Raw genomic sequence first — 21,990 nt, 5'->3', positions numbered from 1 at the left:
GGTATTTTTTCGCCAAATTTAATTTCCGACAATACTCCTCAAGCAATGCTGTAGCTTTGGCCTTTTCCAGTTCAATACGAGGCGCCAGGATGTTTTCCAAAAGGTTAAAAAATGGTCTATTTTTTCATTATATGTTCAATATAAGTTATATTTTTGTTATACGTTATAGGCCCGTTATGTTTTTTCTTTTTGGTAAATGTGTATATAGACTTGACATCAGATATGGTTCCGCTCACTCAATTGGGGATGGGCGAAGTATTGCTTCAAAGGCACTAACTTTGATTCTTTAGATACTATCATCTTACTAGCGAACCGGGAAACTGAGAATCAACCTCTAAAGATTTGAGTTGGAGGATTCCCTCGGTAAACTAATAATGAAGGCCAAAAACGACCCCTTTTGGTTTTTACAACTCCCTTTATTTATCCTTCGCTGGTATCAACGGAAATAAAATTCGTGTTGAAATTAATGTAAATCTTTAATTATCCGTGTTTAGCCTCGCTTCTCCAAAAGATAGTTAGGACTTGTAGTTCTTGTAGGTACGTCGAATATAAATCTAGAATTTTTATAATATTAAGCACTTCTGGGAATATTGTTACTGATGTATCGATTCCTGATATAATTCGCTTCAATAATTCTTGAAGGCGAATAGATTTTTTCCCATTAATAGAACATCCCGGACGTGGAGTCGAATTATTCAGACTTTTATTCTATAAAGTTTTTTTTTATTTATTCCACCGTTGTATTTAAAACCTGCCCGTTTTTCCCTCTCTTAAATTGTTATATATATTGTTATTGAAAATGTTTTTCTTAGAATTTCGATTAATATTACCATGAATAGTTCCTTAAAACTTATACTTTCTTAAAACAAACTATTTGGTATAAAATAAATGCAACTCCTTGTGTTATTCAGAATTGACATTCCAGAAATTAAGTCATCAAACAGCTCGTAGTAACGAACTGTAAGTAAGGAGTGACTCGGCCAATAGAAACCGATACTCCAAACAATAGAAATTTTGATAATAATCAGTACATCAAACGAACTGAATTTTTATGGTGATTCCAAATATATAAAATCCAATAAATTTAATGTTACCCATCAAATAATACGAGCACAGGAAAATTTGCTTGATTTTTGAAAATTTGTAGAACTACCCCCAAATAGGTAAATAATATTAATAAAATTACATAATTAGATTCAGCATATCAAAAAAATTCTAATATACAGAAAATAAATTTTACAAAATTTTGTGTTTTACCATTTTGGTTTTAAAATGGTAATTTCCCCAAAAACTGTGGAAACGGTGAAAGTATTTCTTTAAAGACCCTAACGTCGATTCATATTTTCAATGTTGTTTCTTTCATTAGGGTGAATACGCTGTTCAATTGGAAATCAACGAAGCAGCTTCAGTTGACAAAGGAGTCTATAAGCTTGTTGCTAAAAACGAAAAAGGCAGTGTCACTTCACAGACTGTCACAGTTGACAATATTCCAGAAGATAAACCCACTCCAAAAGGAAGTAAGCCTGAGTTTGCCCAAGGCCTTAAACCAGTGGTAAGTAATTTCTTATAAATAACTGTTAATGCCGCGCACTTTCTCCGTAATAAATTTGAAAATAAAAGTAAAAATGAGCAACGTTGTGATTTAGTAGTTGAAACGAATCTGAAATTCTTATATTTTGGAAGTACTTGTTTATTCTTTTTTTCCAACCAAAAACGATATAAGTAAAAAGGGTATATATATAAACTCACAGATAGCAAAAATAAAAGAGCTGATTTTAAATTAGAATCAAACCTGAAAAACATGGCAGAAGAGTTTGACATTCTAATTGATTAATCAACTGCAAAAGAGGAGGGACGGGCGCTCCAAATCCTACAAATCCAAATTAAACAGTCTTGGTCAAGCTAAAACAAATCTCGCTAAAAATAGCTAAGAAATTGCTTTAAAAAATAGCCAAACAAATTGCTATGCCTATGTTTAGTCTATGAGATGTTGCATGCTCTATAGAAATTGATGTCCATTATCAAACGACGAATGCATATGGTCCCAGAGCTGATAATTCGACAGTTACTATACATAATAATTGGAAAAAAAGATGGCATTGTCCACTTTTTTCACCCACCGTTTACTTGCTAAGGCCTTCATCCCTCGTAAATATGGCCTCATGCTATCTCTCTACACTTGGTTTGGCCATTTCTGTTGTCAGTTTTAGTCTTCGCCTCTCTCACACTTGTTGTCATTACTTCATGTTTGCAGCCATTTTTTAATTCAGATTTTCATAGCATATTTTTATTTTTAAAGTTCCGAGATCATTCTGCAAAAATTTTACGTTTTTAGTTTGAATAGTTCAGCTGCATATTTGGAATAACAAACAAAACGCGGAATTGATTTTATATGGATAAATGAGACTAAAAGACTAACTATAACAAAATAAAATAAACTATACGACTAATTACAATACTCCTTAAAATAAGTGTTCTAAATATAACTCTAAGCTGCCCCGAATGAACTTTAACTGTTGAGAAAAGTTTGAAATTGACTCAAGAGTTAAGAGTTAAATATTCATGGAACGATACAAGTTATGCCACGAAGTTAACTCTCACTAGTCCTGTGTTTTCTTAAAGTTTGTTTTAACGCAATCGTCAGTGTTGCTCCTAAAGGTCATATATGACATTTTAAAACTTATTTTGACTTTTTTCTCATCTTTCGTGACATTTTTCACAAGTCGTCAGTGTTTCTCTTAAAGGTCGTCTGTGACATTTTAAAACTTCTTTTGACATTTTTCTCATCTTTTATGATATTTTTCACAATTCGTCAGTGTTGGTCCTCAAGGTCATGTGTAATATTTTCAAACTTCTTTTGACATTTTTCTCATCTTTTGTGACATTTTTCACAAATCTTCAGTGTTGCTCCTAAAGGTCGTATGGGGCATTTTCAAACTTCTAAAGTAATTGCTGCAAACCATTTTCTTAGCTGCATTCAAAGAGAGGATGTTCAATCATATTTCGATGCTGCTGATCTACATTATTCTGCTGATCCTCCCTTTGAGAATAGCTTAGCAAACTGTTTTTGGCAATTACCTCAGAAATGTGAAAACGTCAAATACGGTCTTGAGGCACAACAGCAACAAGATATTGACACACGTATCTGAGGTGTTTTCCTGTGACTTTTCAGACTATTGGAAAGGACTTGAAAATTGGCTTTGAAACAAGCAAATTTCTAACATCGGTTGTCGTCAATCTTCTTAACACAATCTTGCTGCAAAGAAAGATTGTTGAAACTACAGTCGACATTATTGAAAACTAATTTAATTATTAAAAATTGTTCGAATTTTAAAAAATTAAATATTAAAAATTTTAATTATTAAAAATGTTGAACGATTATTAAAGATAGTCGTTCAAATTTTTCTTTGTTAATTAAGATAGTCAGTGGAATGTTAGTTTTTACAATCTAGATTATGGGTTTGATTCTTCATAGTGACTGGAAACGCTTCAAATGTCACTAAAAACAGTAACTTTTTTGGTGCACTAAATGTGAGGGTTTGTTTTCAAGTGAATATTTTAGCCATTATACCATAAATTAAGCACCTTACAGAAACTTTGACTTGAAATTCCGATTGGGCATACTCAGTTCCACCAGAGGGGATGATTATTCTCAGGAGGGGATTCTTTTGACTGGAATTGCTTATGCAACTGGGAACAAAAATTGGGAACAAAACTCTGTGTAACAAAATGGAAACAACGACAATTTCAGCTATGGAAATAAGTCTTTTTCAGGTCTTCTTACTGGACTATATTATCCATCAGTTATTTACTGCCTTCCAACTTTCCTTTTATAAAATTTACCAATATTTCATATGTAAATTTTACCAGGGATGATGATTATTCTCAATACATGGTCTAACGGATATTAAACTCGAACGCAAGAGAAAGGGGCCTGAAGGATGAAGTATTTCCACTCCTTCACTTGTAAGATAACCTTGTTACAGTTTCAATGTCCACCGTTTCAATGTCACAGTTTCAATGTCAACCGTTCAAAAAAGGCACATTCTAAATGGAATACCCAAGAATGACAATTTTCGAAATCTTTAGTGGATCAAAACACAACGTTTGCGGGGGGGGGGGGAGGCAAATACGAGCCCCTTTAGATATGTAAAATGTGTATTTTAGATAAAATTAAAAGATAAAATTTTATCTAATAGATAATATTTTAAAAGAGAGATAATGCCACTTGAGCAGGGAAATTATCGAGGGGTGCCACTCCTCAAGTCTCAGGTAAATCCATTGGAACTACAGATTTTCAGCTTTCAATTGTTCAAATGGGTCTAGCTAATATGAAAAGAAGATAAACAAACTTTAAAGACGCTGTTCTGTTCGAAAAATTATGTTGAGACTTATTCAGAGGCAATGCGTTTAAACACATTGCCTGAAACGAATTATACTGAAAACGAATTATATTACAAATATTTTCTTTTGTACTTATTACAACATTTAAAATAAAATGAAAGTTACAATGTTATAAAATCTCGAACTGATGAGCTTTCAGCAATTAATATAATTATAGATAAAATATTCAGTTTGATTTTATTAGCTCTTTCCAAGACTCTTCAAGTCACATATAGTTTTCAGTAAAGCGCCAATGTTGCAATAGGCCTTATACGTTTACCGTTAGAGAAGGAGGCAGTGGCCATACTTTTTTTTGTAGAGATTTTTGTTAGTTTTAAGTTTTATTTGCATATTCAGTTTAAGTTTTACTCGTTTAAGATTTATTTATTCATCTATCTATAATGCCTCTTGTTTGTTGGCTATGATGTTCTGTTCGTTTTGGGTTTCAATTATTCTTTAATAGTAATTTCTGGTCATTTTGAATTTGAATTATTATAGATTTTCCTTTTACTGATCTTAAGTTTAATATGGCTTTTACTTTTCTTTGTAAAGCTTCTTTGTCGAAAAGTTTTTTTTTTGTTTATTAACAAATTAAAAGGCTCTTACTAGACACAGCCATGCGCCTCCTCAGTAAATAAAAATGATTAACCTTAACAGTAACAGTAGTAACAGTAAATCTATAATAGTAACAGTAACAGTAACAGTAGTAGTAACAGTAACAGTAACACAGCCATGCGCCTCCTCAGTAAATAAAAATGATTAACCTTAACAGTAACAGTAGTAACAGTAAATCTATAATAGTAACAGTAACAGTAACAGTAGTAGTAACAGTAACAGTAACACAGCCATGCGCCTCCTCAGTAAATAAAAATGATTAACCTTAACAGTAGGGTTCATCCATTCCTCCCCGTATGTGCAACCACCTCACCTAAATAAAATGAAAAAAGAATATCCAAAGTGAAAAAAAAACAATGTGAAACTTAATCTAATTTAAATTAGCATTAGATTTTTGGTATTTGACAAAACAATTCCTTAAATTATTTTTGAAAGACCCAGGGCCAACGTCTCAATAGCTGTGGAAGCGTATTCCACACTTTAACATAGGCTAGATCCAGGGAAGAATCAGAAAGCAGTGTTAAAGTCCGTCTCCCCTGAAGATCAAAAGCAAAATTTCATGTTTCGACACACCTTATTTCAAATAGATGGCGCTGGAGATGATAATCGATGATAATAACGAATCTCGTATTTTTCACTTTTTATAGTAAATTTCCTAGAATTCTTTTTTTTATAATTAATGTAGGATCACTACACTTTTCACAAAGTTACAAGGTAAAATCCTTTTTACTGAATGCTAGAGTCTCTTACCTGGCTTTACAGGTAATGATTATTTTGTATTAGTTTGAGCATCGATAATTAAATTTTCTACTTATGATTGGAAAACTTAACGCCCATCCAAAATTGTGTGGCAAGAGCAATTATAGAGTGAAATGAGCATCCGTAGACATGGTGGTCCTGGGTGGTTGGGTGTTACTGTGAAGTTTTTGTTCTTGCTGTAGCTAAATGAGCATTGCTGAACAACTAATCATTAATTTACATAATTAGATAATTAAGTACTATTTTGATTAATTTTATAAATAGTTTTCTTTACTATTGTTTAAATTACTTTAGATGATTTTTTTTCTTTTCAGACAGCGGAAGAAGGAAAACCTGCCAATTTTTCTGTGCGACTCGTCACATCAGACAAATCTGCTCAAGTTGCATGGTACAAGTAAGGATACACTTTTTTTGAAACAAAGAACGAAAGGATGAAGAAAAATAAAAGGCTAAGACAAATGAAAACTCTTTTCAGTGACTGAATAAAGAACGCAAAGAACAAAAAAATTAATAAAAACAAAGAACGAAAAATCGATAAAAATAAAAGAAAATAAGAACGAAAACTGTTTTAGCAAATAAGAAAAGAATACAAACAACGACAAAATCGAGAAAAATAAAATAAAAGACAAACAAAAACTGTTTTCATTAACTAAAGGAATATAACAAAAGACAAAAAGATTAAGAAAAATAAAAGAATAAGACAAATGAAAATTCTTTTCAGTGAATGATTAAAGAACACAAAGCAACAAAAAAATTAAGAAAAAAAAAGAACGAAAACAACTGAGAAAAATAAAAGACAAGACGAACGAAAACTGTTGTCAGGGACTGATCAAAGAATACAAAGAACGAAAAAGTCGAGCAAAATAAAAGACAAGACAAACAAAACTGTTTTCATTAGCTAAATGAAGATAACAACAGACGAAAGAATGAAGAAAAATAAAAGACTAAGACAAATGAAAACTGTTTTCAGTGACTGAATAAAGAAAACAAAGAACGAAAAAATGAAGAAAAACAAAGAACGAAAAATCGAGTAAAATAAAAGACAAGACAAACGAAAACTTTTGTCAGCGACTGAGAAAAGAATGCAAACAACTACAAAGTCTAGTAAAATAAAATACAAGACAAACGAAAACTGTTTTCATTAACTGAAGGAATATAACAACAAACAAAAAAATTAAGAAAAATAAAAGGCTAAGACAAATGAAAACTGTTTTCAGCTACTGAATAAAGAACACAAAGCAATAAAAAAATGAAGAAAAACAAAGAACAAAACAACTGAGAAAAATAAAAGACAAGACGAACAAAAACTGTTTTCAGGGACTGAGATCTTCCTTTCGCTAATTCAAACTAATATTAATAAAATGTCTGATCTGCCAATCATAAAAAGAAAATTAATCGAACAATATGCATGAATTCATAGAAATACCTTTTACAATATGAACTTTCTGCTGACATAATTTATGTCTCCTACTCTCAACATGGCACCATGGCAAGATCTTTCTTTGGTAAAAATTCAACCTAAAAGCAATTACAAAACAAACCAGGTTTTCATAAATGAATATTAAATAGATATAGTGAAAGAAAATCTGTCTCATAAAAGTTATCTGCAAACGTTTTCTGTACGCTTTCTGAACGTTCTGCAGATGAAGGATGACAGATTGCCGAATATTGTCCTTTTCAGCCCCAGTATAAATATATTACCAACAGTGAAAAGTCCTATGCTCTCCATTAAAGATTTTTGCATTACATCAATCTAGACCTCTCTTCATGACTCCGCCTTTTCGCACGCGCAGTGACAAATGTTTAGCGCATTACGACAGGCTTATGGGAAACTATTGCTGTGACACAGACAGTTTTTTCGTTTCTGAGCGCTTTGATCTGTATCATTTCTGAAGAAACTTTTCGCTACTGTTATATATCTATGCTGTATTTTTGGCCAACCGTTTCGGGCTATATGGAAAGCATGTCGTCCATAGTTGGCATGGAAGGATTTCGTAAAGAAAGGTATAAGGGAAATGGAAACCTCCTGAGAGGTTGTAAAGAGGGAGGCTCTGAATAGATTAGGATTGAGGAGGAACGTGCGTAGGTTTGTTGGTCTCAGGCGGCTTGGTGTTACGGTAACTTTTTAGTAGTAATAGTAGTCAATAATATTTTGAGAAACTAATTTTTTAAGCAAATTTTATATTTTAGCTTAAAAAAGAAAGACAAATATGAACATTAATTGAGCTTTGACAATAAATTCACAAAAACTTTCCTTAACAAAATTTACTGCTGGATGATATACGCCAAACACAGTAATATAGTAAAATTTGCTTATGTGTAATATTTGTAAAATATTTTATGTAGTATAGTATGTGTAAAATTTTATAATTTTTTTATAAATAGGTAGGCAATAAACAAGTTATTAACTTAAAGACAACAAACAACAAAAACATTTGCATAAATGAATAAAACCATAAATTGCATAAAAACATTATGCATAAAAACAATTATGCATAATAGGCTGAATGTCAAGGATAAATTTAATGATTGAACTATTTATGATACTATTAAGTTAAAAAGTTTAAAGATCAATGAGTTTATTTTTATTAACCTAAGGAAAAACAAAAAACTATGCATAATGAACTAAATTTTAAAAATAAATTCACTCAAATGTTCGTTAACATAATTTACTGTTTGAGGGCACCCATCCCTTGTGCTAAACGTAGTAGTATGGTAAAATCATTTAATGCTAGTAATATTTAAAGAAAATTCGATTATTGATAAATTTATTTACATTTTTCGAAAGAAAAATAGAAAACGAAATATAAACTGAATTTTGGAATAAATTCACTCAAACTTTCCACGCAAAAACTTTAAGTTTGGGGCTTACGTATGTTAATCTACTTTGGCAGTATGTTTAACCATTTTGAACAGGAGGGGGACTTCTGAGGCTTTACTGGCCTCGGGGGTTTATTTCTGTGATGAACTTCAGCAGTAGCAATATTTATTTTAGGCTGTTTCTTTTAAAGTAGGTCCTTTTTAAGTAAAGTTTTTTAAAGTCAGATTAGTAAGTAATCACTTACTTACTTACTTAAACTAATGTCTCTTAGAAAATAGTGCATAAACTTAGCTTTTCAGTTTAAAAACAATTGAGCTAAAGGAAATTATAAATATGGAAAACATTGCTGTTGTTACCAGGGGCGAACCTCCAGCATTTTTATTGGGGGTGCAAGAGAGGTCCATATCCGGATAATCAAAGGGTAAGTGATGTATAATAGTTTTTTCTTCACATTATTGGGGGGGGGGGGGGCAAATGCCCCCCTGGCCACCCCCAAAAGACGCCCCTGGTTGTTACCAAGATTTTGTTCTCAATAAACAGATTAGTTGTAATAAAGGTGAGCTGAACTGAGTCCCATATTTTATAAAAAAAAGTCAGTGGGCAGTTTTTTTTTTAAATAAGTGCTTTTTTTAAGTAAAGTTTTTTAAATTCAGATTAGTAAGTAATTACTTTTTTTTAATAAAATCTTGTTTGATTTTGAATTTATAATCAGAGCATTTTTGGTTGTAATTGAAGAATCTAAGATCAAATGTACCTTTTTTTCTAGAAACTCTCGTATTGTTACCAGCATGAAGGACACGAAAATAACGTTTGACGGAACTGAAGCCCATCTGCATATATCTGAGTGTCGATCTGAGCATTCTGGCTCTTACAAAGTTGTGATTGGAAACGAGTTTGGCATGGAAGAAAGCTCAGCTGAACTTATTATTAAAGGTAAGTAAATTTGATATAAAGGAAAGATAAGACTAAATTGACTTAACTTCAACAAAACTTTAAGAAAGAATATAAGGAGAAGAAAAGAAAGCGATAGAGGAAAAAATATATCATAGTGATAAGAAATAGATAAAATAAGGGAAACAGATAAGAAAATGAACTCCTGTTTTTGTCGGACTAGAAGCAAAATTTTAGAATTTTTCATTTTTGACGTAATATCGTAAGTTTGGTTTTTTTCCGAGACCACACTGCTTTTCTATGACGAACGAATAAACTTTCAAATAGAGATAAATCCATTTATTAGACAGTGAAAACAGATATAAAAGTCTTGATATTTCGCCACATATACAGCGATTGTCATCAGCAGATATACTAAAGCATTAAAATTAAAACTAATATATTTATACAGAACAAAATAATAACTTTCGGTTTGCTCACTAGATTTGTCCGAGAAAGCTCAATAACTGGGTTCATCGAACCCCAGAATCCAGTTTGCACACAATATCCTAAATATATTCAATTGAGTAATATTTTATACCTGATGCGCACCATTGAGCTTTCTTTGATGCACAGTCGTAAAACACAACTACTTACTGCACTAGGGCGTATTCAGGATTTTTGTTTGGGGTGGGGGGGTATTTTTTAGGCAGGGGAGGGGGGTCTACAAAAAATTCAAAAAACGCATCAAAATTTATTTATATATATTTTTTTATTTTGTTAAGAGTCAGACACAAATTTTGGGGTGGTGTCAAACTCGGTACCCCCCCCCCTCCTCCTAAGTATGGCCTTGTGCCTACATAATACAGAATCTCTAGATTGATATGATTAGGTTTGTTTTTCCCTTTTTTTTATTTTAGACTTTTGAATTTAGTAGCTTGTAAAAATAGAATATTATCCATTTTGTTTAAAACATATTCAGTGCTAAAGTATATATTTCTATAAATTTAAATGTGCTTAAGATTCTTCATCGCTAATTTTAACCTGAAGACAATATTGTAATTACGTAATTGAACCATTTCTTGCTTGTTAATAGGTTTAATAATAAAACATACATTTCTAAAAACAACATTTCTAAAAACATGTTTTTAATTAATTTGGCTTATTTGGCTGATTAATTTGGCTTATGTTTGGCAATGATTAATTTGGCTTATGAAATTTAGTCCTTTCTCCGGTGACTCATTCAATTAGATTTCTTTACTTATTCAGTTATATTTAATTACTTGTCCATTGATAAAGGCTCCCGAGCTCAAGGCTGAAGCATTAGAAAATTTCTAGTACATATTTTTAGTACCTTAATAAAAACTTCCTCCCACTATTTACATATTTTAAAATCATGTTTTAACTATCTTTCTTTTGATTTTGTTTTTAAAATTTTTGTGACTTACTTATTTGTTGTTCTTAGTTTATTTTGTCCATCATAAGTCTGAATTATTTTGTCTAAATTAGGAAAAAAAAACTCCCGTAAATTTAGATTTTGGTGGGGGTGGCAATTAAATGAGGATGACTACATACTTAAATTAATCCAGATATATTTCAACTAATTGAAATTATTTCTACAAACTAGACCTACCAAGTTGGATATGATTTCTTGTTGAATTTTTCTTGTTGAAAGTTTTGATTTGTTTTGGTGAGAAATTTTCATTTTTTCCTTGGAGTTTGTTTGAAATCTTGTTTTTTTTTTGCTTTTAAAAGTAAGACACAAAAACTAATTTTGTTTGTTTTTTCAGCCAAAGAAGAAAAAAAGAAAAAAAAGGTAAGTTGAAAATTTATTATTTGATCTCTAGGAAAATAACCTTAAAATTAAAAGTTCAAGCATCTATTTATTTAGACAGATTATCTAATTTACTAATTATCAAGCAAAATTATCTAAACTTATAAATTTGTATCCCAAGCTAACGGTTTGTCTTAGGTGAGCCTTTCAGGCAAAGTTAAGCTTTTTGGCTTTTTTTTGTTCAGAGGGTCATTCTGAACAAAAAACAAAAAACTATGTTCTGTTTGTTACCCGTTACATAACCTACAAAATTATTATTTTATTGGATCTTATTTTTCGGGTGGGGAGGGGGGTTCAGGCCCAATAATCACACTCTTTTGGGGACGGTCTTAGCTTCTAACTAAATAATAGAATTAGTAAGACAAAAGAATTAGTAGCATTTACCAATAAGGTACCCGTATTTATGGTTTTGAATGTATCCATCCTATTGTAGGATATACTTTCATGAATATATATTAATACGTAGAGTTGTTTGTGGAGGACATAGATTCTTGATGATTGGAGTATTTTGCCTAATATGCCATTATAAAGGGGTTACACAAGGCTCAAATGGATGACTTAATATGGCAAAGGGGTTGCCTAATACACAAGGCAAATGGGTGGCCTAATATGCGATTATAAAGTGGTTACACAAGGCTCAAATGTGTGGCTTAATGAAAAGAGTATGTAGTTCAAGCAATGTTATGCTTTTTGGCTTATTTCATGTTTAGAAAACGATGGAATTTTATTTTCATTTTTTTCATTATCTTTTCATTTTTTTTATTTCAATTTTTTTCATTATTTAATTGCTAGTTTTACCATGCATTGCTGTAGTGAGACAACGTGCTTTCTGGATGCCAATGAAGTGGCACTAAGACTGCTTCTGAAAGACTGCACTGGCAGATTAGTTGCTTGCTCTTTGGCTTCAAAATAACGTCATTCTTGCCATGATATAAAGTTTTTTCTCTGGTGACTTTCCTTTTTTTTTTATTAGTAATCAAATTCCTAAGGACTGGACGGAAGTAACGTATTCCAAGCCAAAATTGATGTTTTATTAATGATGGAATGTCTTATAGCCAGCTTTCGAACTAGGAATTCTAATGTATTAACACTCATTTTGTTTATTTTTTTTTCACTGATTCATTTAATTTTGAGAGATCGACATAATAAACTAATTATGCTGGATTTTTCTGAATACTTACTGTAGAGATTCAAAGTTATCCAATCTGACATATTGTTTTGCTTGATGGCTTGAGCACAAACAAATTTTATGGGCTGAAAGTCCATTTTACTAATTAAAAATATTTGCTAAAAAAAACGCTGCCTTTCCTGTAAAAAATCTAGCTTATCGGTCACACGTTCACCTTGTTCATAGGTTGGAAAGAGCCCTATATATGCCCAGTCTATACTTTGGGACTCTTACTGAATAAATACTTTCTAAGACCACACTGGCTATACACGACGTATAAAGCAAAGAAGAGAAAAATAATCAACGAAAAATAAAATAAAAAAGGCGAGAAAAATGTGTGAGTGTGAATTCTGATCTTTTGGCGTTTACTTCAAAACGTTAGATTTTTTTTTCTTTTTTTGAGCACTGAAGATGACTTGGCGGAGCTCTTTGTTGAAATATCTGCTTGTTTTCTTTTCATATTTTTATACTGGCTGACACTACCTTCTGGCTTTTAATGCTGACAGTAATTGGATTTTAAGCTCACTCAGTTTCACTTATTCTCATTGGTTAGAATATATTCCTATTACTCTTATATATTCTTACTTATCCTTATGCTTATTCTTATATCCCAATTCTAATATTCTTGTTTTTCTTGTCATTATTCTGACATTCTTATTGCTCTTTTAGTATTCTTATTAGCTGGTTTGAAAATTTAAAAATTTTGCAAGACGACTCTGGCTATCTCTAAAAATCTCGATTGTTGTTAGCACATGTATGCTCTTAAAATGCTAGTAGAAACATGATTTATTTCCTAGTCCCTTACTTTGTCTTGGTCCCAATTTAAAAAGAAGAATCTTTTGGTGAGGATTTTGCGCACTCTATAAATCTATGGGTTTGAAGAACCCTTATCTATAAGTCATCTAGGGAGGAATGCTTTCAATGCACAAGTCATTCCAAAACCTTCTCATGTGGTCTTAGCATGGGCGCCCATAAGCTGAATTCCGGGGGGTGGGGGGGGGGGGCAAACCTCGTCTAGTTGGTACTTTTAATGCTATATAATAGAGATCTCAGAACAAAAATATAAAAATAAGGCAACATCATTCAGCCAGGGGATTCTTCTTTTTAAAAAGATTCTTCTTTTTAAATTGGGACCAAGACAAAGTAAGGGACTAGGAAATAAATCACGTTCCTTACTTTGTCATGGTTCCTTACTAGTCCCTTAAAAGCTGACAGACCAGCAATAAACTGTAGATAGTTCACCTTTATGAAAAAATTTACGTGAGGTGTGCTAAAAAATTTGAATTCTGTAGGGTCAAAACTATATAATGAATTAGGAACGTTGTCAATTATATTTTTTTGCTGTATTTACTGATTTTCTGTGTTTCTTTTTGGAGAGGGGGGAGGGAGGCTGTCCGTTATTTTCACTGTCTGATGAAAATCGGATGATTGTATTTCTTAGAGTTTTGTCTGGGAATTTATTATTTATCAAAAATTGATGCATTGGTTTAAATGGTTCAAGAGGAGTGCTGTAAAGACAATTTGGAGCCATGAAAAAAGTAATGATTGTCTTACAAAAATGTATATCCAGTTTTAAGTTTGGGTGCTTCAAAATTGAATAAATCATGACGGTCTGACTGCCATGACTGTCAATGAATCATGAGTGTCTTATAAAAATGCATATTCAGTTTTAAGCTGGGGCAAGGCCGTACCCAGGATTTTTTTTTCGGAGGGGGTTTTACTGAAAGATTTTTTTTCGAGGGGGGAGGGGGTTTACACAAAAAAAAACTCAAAAATGCGTACAAAATTTTCTATATCCATTTTTTTTTACGTTTTTACGAGTAAAACAAACATTTCGGGGGGGGGGGGCATGGGTACGGCCTTGAGCTGAGGTGCTTCATGGTTGAATAAATTGTGACTGTCAATAAATCATGACTGTCTCAAATATGTATATTCAGTTTTAAGTTGAGGTGCATTAAGGTTGACCCGTCAATAATAAAATGAGGAATAAAAGCTCTTAAGGTGCCAAGGACATCAATTTAAAAACATTTAAATTGATCTGACAACCACGATTTTCTAAGCCTTTTTCTTTTCATTGTTTCAACATCAGGAAATTTTCAGGGCAGTGCTGCATTTTCATCAACGATGCCACTTTGAACTACAAAAAGAAAACAATACTAATTAGATAGATTTGACAACGCTTTCCTTCCATAAAAATTTAGGCATTAAAAAATCGTTGGTTCCCAAAGACAATTGAACCTTCAAAAGAAAGCGACACCTTGTTAAGTTGTTTGGTGGCAAACACTTTTAGATTGTTGTTTTTCTGATTTTTCACCCACGTATCTTTAGTCCAAAATTCGGTGCCCACTGCCACCAGGAACTGCATACACGAGTGTCTTTTCATCAAAAATGGAATTCCCTGTTCTTCCTAATTCTTTAAGATATATTTGATTGTCCAAGTTTCCATTTGACTAATTCGAAAATTCAGATATCACTTTTACTGTCCTTGGTACTTTGAGACTTCACATCTCAAGTCAAAAACAAAGAGTATGTAATTGAAAACTGGTGCTAGTGTCATAACTTATGAGAGTGGAAACTGGTGCTAGTGCTATTATTTTACATATACAATTATTTTACAATTTGTTTATTTACAATTATTTTCTATACGATTATATTATTATATACATTTGTATTAGAATTATTTTATATGCAATTACTTTATTACAGTTATAAATATTTACAATTATTTTAATTAGTTTAATTGGTAAAATTAGGGTAGTAATAAGTGTCTGATCTCAGTTCTTGATAAAGAAATGCTGACAGAACTTAAAAAATGCCAAGTTTTGCCAAAAGCTAGATGGTGGTGGCGTTTTTCTGTTAACGCTAGCACCAGTTTCAAATCTTATAAGTTACCCATACTCTCTGGTAAAAACTGTAACTATAGTGAACTGAATGTTTCATTTAGCAACGGCTCATTTTTCAATCTGACCATTAACGCCATTGTGTAAAAACTGGCCATTAACGTAAAATACCACTCCTGGCGCAACATGTACATTAATGGTGGTGTTACCATCATAGAAGGGGAAAAAAATCATTGGTCAGCTCACAACATACAGAATTCAAAGGAGTATTTTGAGCAAAGTTTATGCATACTATACATTTCCACACTACAGGAAACCGCCTGCACGATTACCAAAAGAGTGCATTTACAAAAAAAATCGTAGCTTTAATCGTTCATTTCTAAACATCAAAATCGTAGCTCTGACCAATATCATTCATAGTGATATATGCTGAGTGAAAACTTTTAAATATAATTATGTGGATGGACTGCAAGGCTAATTAGAATTTATAACAAAATTAATTCTTAAATACATTTATATTACTTACCATGAAAGTGGGAGGGGGGGTGCTACTTTTAGAGTTAATAGCATGGATCCCACATATTTCTTGCAATCTTTTAAAATTTTGCTTCGTTTCTTGCAAACAAAAATAATATTTGAAAGGCTTTTTACTAATTGGTCGTGTAGATATCAAAGTGCATCTAATTAATCAATTATGCATTTATGAAACAATTCACAGAAAGATGAAACAAAAAAGCCAGAAGAAGCAAAGAAGGAAAAGCCAAAAGAAGAAGTTAAAGAGCCAGAAAAACCAAAAGAAGTCAAGCAAGATTCAAAGAAAGAGGAAGTTAAGGTTGAAACGAGAAAGCTTGAAGTAAAGCAAGAAACAAAGTCAGAGGAAGTTAAAGTGCAGACAAAGAAGCAGGAAATGAAACAAGAAATGAAGAAAGAGGAAGTCAAAATTGAAATGCAGAAACAAGAAGTAAAGCAAGAAATGAAGAAAGAGGAAACTAAAGTTGAAATAAAGAAAGAAGAGAAAGCAAAGCAAGAAGTAGCAAACATAGAAAGTAAGAAAGAGGAGGTAAAAGTGGAAGTAAAAGTTAACAAAAAAGAAGAAATTAAACCTGAGCGAAAGATAGAACCAAAAGAACCCTCTAAACCCAAAGAAGAACTCAAACCAAAAGACGAAATAAAGCCAAAGGAAGAAGGCAAACCCAAAGAAGAGGTAAAACCAAAGGCAGAAGCTAAACCGCAGGAAAAACCAAAAGTAACTGAACTGCCAGAAGCAAAAAAATCAGAGGTTAAAACAGAGAAAAAAGTTACAGTCAAGGTAAAAATACATTTACTTCATCTAACATTGCACTCAAGCATTCAATGCACTATTGAACTAACACTTGCCACTAATCATTAAATCGTTTTTGCTGAATTACTAAAAGTTTTACTACTACACTGTTTAGACATTTTTGCACTCTTGTCAGTTACTAAGTTTATTATCCTAGTATATTGTCACTATCACCACTGTTTGGGTAAATTTTGCACCAGTTATGTCTATTAGGCAGCACCATTGGTAGCTCCAGGTAAAGTCGCACCATTTGTGTCTATTAGGCAGCACAATTATCAGCAACAGGTAAATTCGCAACATTTGTGTCTAATGTAAATGAGGCAGGAGACCAAGTTTTATATTTTTTTTCATTTGCAAAAGCATTGAGTGACGACCAAAAGATATTTAAGTAAAAATATAATTACCAAAAAATCGTTTTTGGATAAAAGATAGGTAACCTATGCTCAGAAACAAGCTGTGAATAGATAAGCTATTAAAAATCTTTCTAATTTTTTTTTTTTAATTGCTCTGTTTTGGAGGATAGGTTGGTTTAGAAAGGCTATGGTGAATTAAAAGAATCAACTTAGTAAAATGAAGCTTTAAAAAAAGTTCTTGCACACTCTGCCACTGGCACAGAAGCAGGTTCAACGAGTATGGCACGATTCAAATCCTGCTTGTTCTGTTATTTTGTTCGCATGTCATTTGAAAGTTAATATAATAGTCTATAAAGACAACCTCTTACATGTTACAGGAAGCTTCATAAAGGTAACGTTTTTAAAAAAAATAACGTTTTTTTTCCTTTAGAAGAGGAAAAAAGAAGTAAATAAAAAGTATACGTAAATAAAATAAAAAGTAAATAAAAAGTAAATAAAAAGTAAATAAAAAGTATACGTAAATAAAATAAAAAGTAAATACAAAAGTAAATAAAAAGTAAATAAAATGTATACGTAAATAAAATAAAAAGTAAATAAAAAGTAAATAAAAAGTATGTGGACTACGTTCTTCTTTTGGAGTGAATGTGCTATCGCGTGGGATTACTGCCCCTAAAATGGGACGCTCATAGCTTGTTGACACTTCTGAACATGTTACCTCCGAGTTTTGAATCAATAGCAATTTTCTCCCTGTTTGTGGTAAAATTGTTGTTTTAAGCCAAAACTGGTTGAAAGCACAGATCGGCTGTAGAACAGCGTTTTTGCTATTTAAAAAACGCGTCAGAACTTTTAATTTCCGTTTGATTGAGCCTTTTCTTGATATTTTAGGATAATAGTTTAGATGCTGTTACTCCTGGGGAAAAAACTAGCAAACAAGCAAATAAATACACATTTGTTAACATTCAACTCGGAATAAAAAAAAAAAAATGCAAATTCCACATTTTTTGAATAGGGACTGGAAATTCCTGCAGTTGAGTTCTCTAAAAACCGGAATTTAAGCTGTGTAAATTTTTTATGTTGTTTTTCTGCTCTACAGTTCCAATATACGAACGGATGACAACAATGCCGTAGGTGAAATTTAGTCTATTCATCTACCCAATTATACTATAAAAATTTCGTGTGCATGGTTTTTAAGATTAAAAATTGGATTAGAGTATAAGTTGACATTTTTGGAAAATAGGAATTTAAGCCGGTTTTGATCCTTCTCCAAGAAAAAATTCCGGATTTGGAATTTTTGAAAAAAAGAAACAGCATTTCTTGTTTCTTTGCGGTTTGGTGTAGGTCATTCTTTTTTCCTTCAAAAAATTTGTTTTTTTATATACTTCTGTGTTTTCAATGATAGAAGTTTTTACGCTGCATTGATTGTTTTTAGCAACAATGCTTGTTTCGAAGGGTTGGCTAAACATGTAAAAAAAAAGAAAATTAAAAAAAAAAAAAAAACAACAAACTTTCAATAACAAAAATCCTAGTATTCCAACTCCATTTCCGCGAGCCTTTATCAACGGGAAAACAAAATTAAAGTTAAATTAAATTAAACGTAACATATAAAGAAAAGACGAAAAAAAATGCAGCAATTTTTTGGTTCGTCTTTTCCTTTATATGGTGCTTTTAATTTACTTTGACTTAAATTTTTTTCCTATTGATAGAACATCCCGGACGTGGAGTCAAAATATTCGGACTTTTATTGTATAAAGTTTTTTTATTTCTTCCACCGTTGTATTTAAAATTTGCCCGTTTTTCCCTCTCTTAAATTGTCTATATATTGTTATTACAAATGTTTTTCTTAGAATTTCGATTAATATTAAAAATACTACACATTTGCTATCTCTCCTAGATTTTGAAACACATACTTTTTTACCCCCCTTCTATATATTTTCGTGAATGGACGCCACTGGAAAGTTCACTTTATGAAGTGATCTCACATTGGGAACATGGGAATGAAAATATTGTGTTAGTCTATGTTAAATAATCGCTTGAATATTAAAAGCCTTAAAAGACCCCAAAATCAGTAATATTGCTCTATAGGCCGTATAGCCTTTGGTGGCGCTAGAAGGCACTGATGATTTTTCCTTGAGTTTTTAACTTTAGAAGAACATGTGTTGCCTGTGCTATCAATTTTCCTTTCTCATTGTCTCTTACCTCAACCAGCTAAGAATTATATTTTTAACCAAGGTCAATTTCTTAACTCTGAAAACAAATTGTGTAATAAATTTACGGAAATTTTCTAGCTGACCGTTATTGAATCGTAAACATTGCATAAAATGTTGGTTATACCGAAAATTCATGAATGACGTGGCTTAGATTTCACTTGAAATATTTCTGTAATGTCAGTAAGACAATAAACATCATTAAAGTTTGTGTTCGTGAGTTTGAAATGCATTTTTCTCCAGATTATTTTTGTTTTGATGTTTAGATATTTTGTTTTAATGTCATGTTAACTTACATTAAATGCAGTTAGAAATCTAAAAGAGGTAACCCCACGATCAGCCAAATAATTATTGCATCTATAACTGAAAGAAATCCACTTTTACAAGCATCAAGGAATTAATTGGTCTATGACACTTGGCGTGTTGTGGGCCAAACAACACGATATTAAAACACCATAAATACAGTCAATAATACAATACATCACACAAGAAAAACATAAATAACAAACCCAGTAATATAATAAATACAATAAAAACACTTATAAAAGAAAAAAAGCGCAAAACAAAAATAATCAATAACAGAGGAAGAAGGGAAAACAGAGAATGGCACGTTCGGTGAGTTGTTTTTTCTACGTATTGGTCAATTAGCTAACTGTGTCTACTTTTTTGTAGGCTGAGCTCCCTTGTTCTGTATCACATATCAAAATCAAACGCATTAGTACGAACTTAAACGTTCGTACGCACGAACTGTTTTTCATCAACCGGCAAAATTAATTTTATGCCAATAACGTTTTAAATAGTTACACTAGCAAATTTATCAGACACTTGACTTATAAAAATAAATTAGATGATTATCATAAAGTACAATGCATATTTTCTATCTATGTCCGGACTTGTTGAATTTAATGCAACTAAAATATAGGAAAAATATAATTGTTGCTTTAAGAGCATTTTCGGACTACACACTTAGAAAATGTGTTATTGAAATGTTCTTGGAATACCAAAATAGCTGAAGACCTGTCATAAGCACCATGGATCCCTTGAGACCCCTCTTACCTCCTGTGTTCGTTCCTACGGTCAACATGGAATTAATGAACCGTCATTATAATTTTCGCTTAAAATTGTTATTTGATTCTTTGAAAATGTAAAAAGCCAATAAACAATCATAGGAACATACAGGGCCGTACCCAGGATGTTTGTTTGAGGGGAGACAGGGAGGGGTCTTTCAAAAGAATTTTGTTTGGAAGGGGGCTCACCAAAACGAATTTTGCTCAGGGAAGGGGGAATTTTTTACTTGTAATTTTAAAACCAATTTATGAGTTAGAGAACCATTTTTGTTCTCTAAAAGAAATAGTCTTTTTACCTCCATTTCTCAGACTAATTTACGCGTTAGAGAATTCTCTCATTTTCTGAGAGGGGGGGGTGTAAACCTGGATCCCCACCTTTAAACCTGGCGCCCCCCCCCTGGGTACTCATCTGGAAACATCCTTTAAGATTTATGGCTAAAAGTAGAAAGTCACTCACAGAAAATCAATATAGAAAGTCACTTTTATGCTCTGTGGAGCTCACTGTGTGAGTAAAAATTATATGTTTGATTAATAAAACATTAAGCACTGCAAACATAAATTAAATGTTGCATATTGTGAGATATTATTAGGTAAAATATACTATGTCGTATTATATGTCGTAAAATATTATCCATTAGTTTAGTCTTGACATAAAATAAATATCATTATTCGGCAGAATAAGCAGGCAATATCATTATAAGCAGCGCAATAGCGTTGTCCAAGTAAAGAGGGAAGTGAGCTCCATGTGTTGTTTCTTTAGTTTTTTGTTCCTATTTTTCGTTCACCAAGCCACTTCGTATGAAAGGAGTTGTCGTAAAAATGTTGGAGGGGACTCATTCGATTGGAAATTGAAACTTTAATTCCCCTTTTAAGAGTCAAAAGTGACTGGAGGGCAACCAGCCTCTTCCAATTCCCTTGCCTAGCTTCCAGCCCCAATTGCCTTTGGGCGACCAGCTCCCGTCATAAAGTACAAATGCTTTCACTTGGCTTGTAACTTAATATTTCTTTTAAAGGAATGTTTCGGACAAGAACGCTTACAATTTTAGCCTTAATGACCTTTAATATAGTCAAGCTCGATCTTTATCTTAATGGGGCTGGTTCAAGGCTTTTATTTATTCATAAAAATAGAGACTCAAGAAAGTCCAGTGGGTCAAAGGTTGATAGTAAATTAGCCACAATAGTAGTATAAAAAATGTCTACTCTTGACTGAAGTTTTTTTTGTCGCTGACTTCCGTCTCTTCTCAACGGTGTTTGATTGTTTTCCTTTGCCGTTAAGATAGTAAAATATTGTTGTTCAGTTCTCTTATTTCCTTTAGCTGGGAATCAGAAATTGATTGAAAATTTACTTTGAATAGTTGTATCGATTTTAGGAAAAAGGCCCTTTAATTTCTAAAAGAGGTATTGTCTAGAAACTTATTCTTGTATCAGCCTAATTTTTAGGAGAATTTTGATATTTTCTACAGTATCTAAGCTTATTATTATTTTTGGAACTCGAGTCAAACTTTGCTGTAGCCTTAAAGATTTTTTCTGACAAAAGCTCAAAATATTTGACAAATTTACGGCCTCACCGACCTCGATATCCATCCTTGAATGCTGCTAATTGATATTTTTTTCGGAGATCTATAACAATTCGCATAAATTTATGATAAGGATCATATTTTAAAATCAAATATTTCAAAAAGCACTATGCAATTCAACAAAACGTTTTAAAGTATATACAGTATCTTAGCCAATTATTATTTTTGTAACTCGAGT

The 21,990-nt window shown here is 32.0% G+C and overlaps 1 protein-coding gene across 1 annotated transcript in view; it reads left to right on the top strand.

The window, feature by feature from the left end:
- The window catches only part of bt (projectin protein bent), a 379,904-nt gene that overhangs the window by 129,113 nt on the left and 228,801 nt on the right, over positions 1-21,990 (top strand). Inside the window, 5 exon segments of the mRNA XM_089089036.1 lie at positions 1,367-1,552; positions 6,072-6,151; positions 9,345-9,511; positions 11,239-11,264; positions 16,009-16,599. Coding sequence (XP_088945162.1) covers positions 1,367-1,552; positions 6,072-6,151; positions 9,345-9,511; positions 11,239-11,264; positions 16,009-16,599 — 1,050 coding nt within the window.

This window comes from Artemia sp. Qi Xiang Cuo, chromosome 1 (genome assembly GCF_049724085.1).
Source record: "Artemia sp. Qi Xiang Cuo chromosome 1, ASM4972408v1, whole genome shotgun sequence".
NCBI classification, from domain to species: domain Eukaryota; kingdom Metazoa; phylum Arthropoda; class Branchiopoda; order Anostraca; family Artemiidae; genus Artemia; species Artemia sp. Qi Xiang Cuo.
Note: the sequence above shows the minus strand (reverse complement) of the source record. Positions and strands in the feature narration are given on the sequence as shown.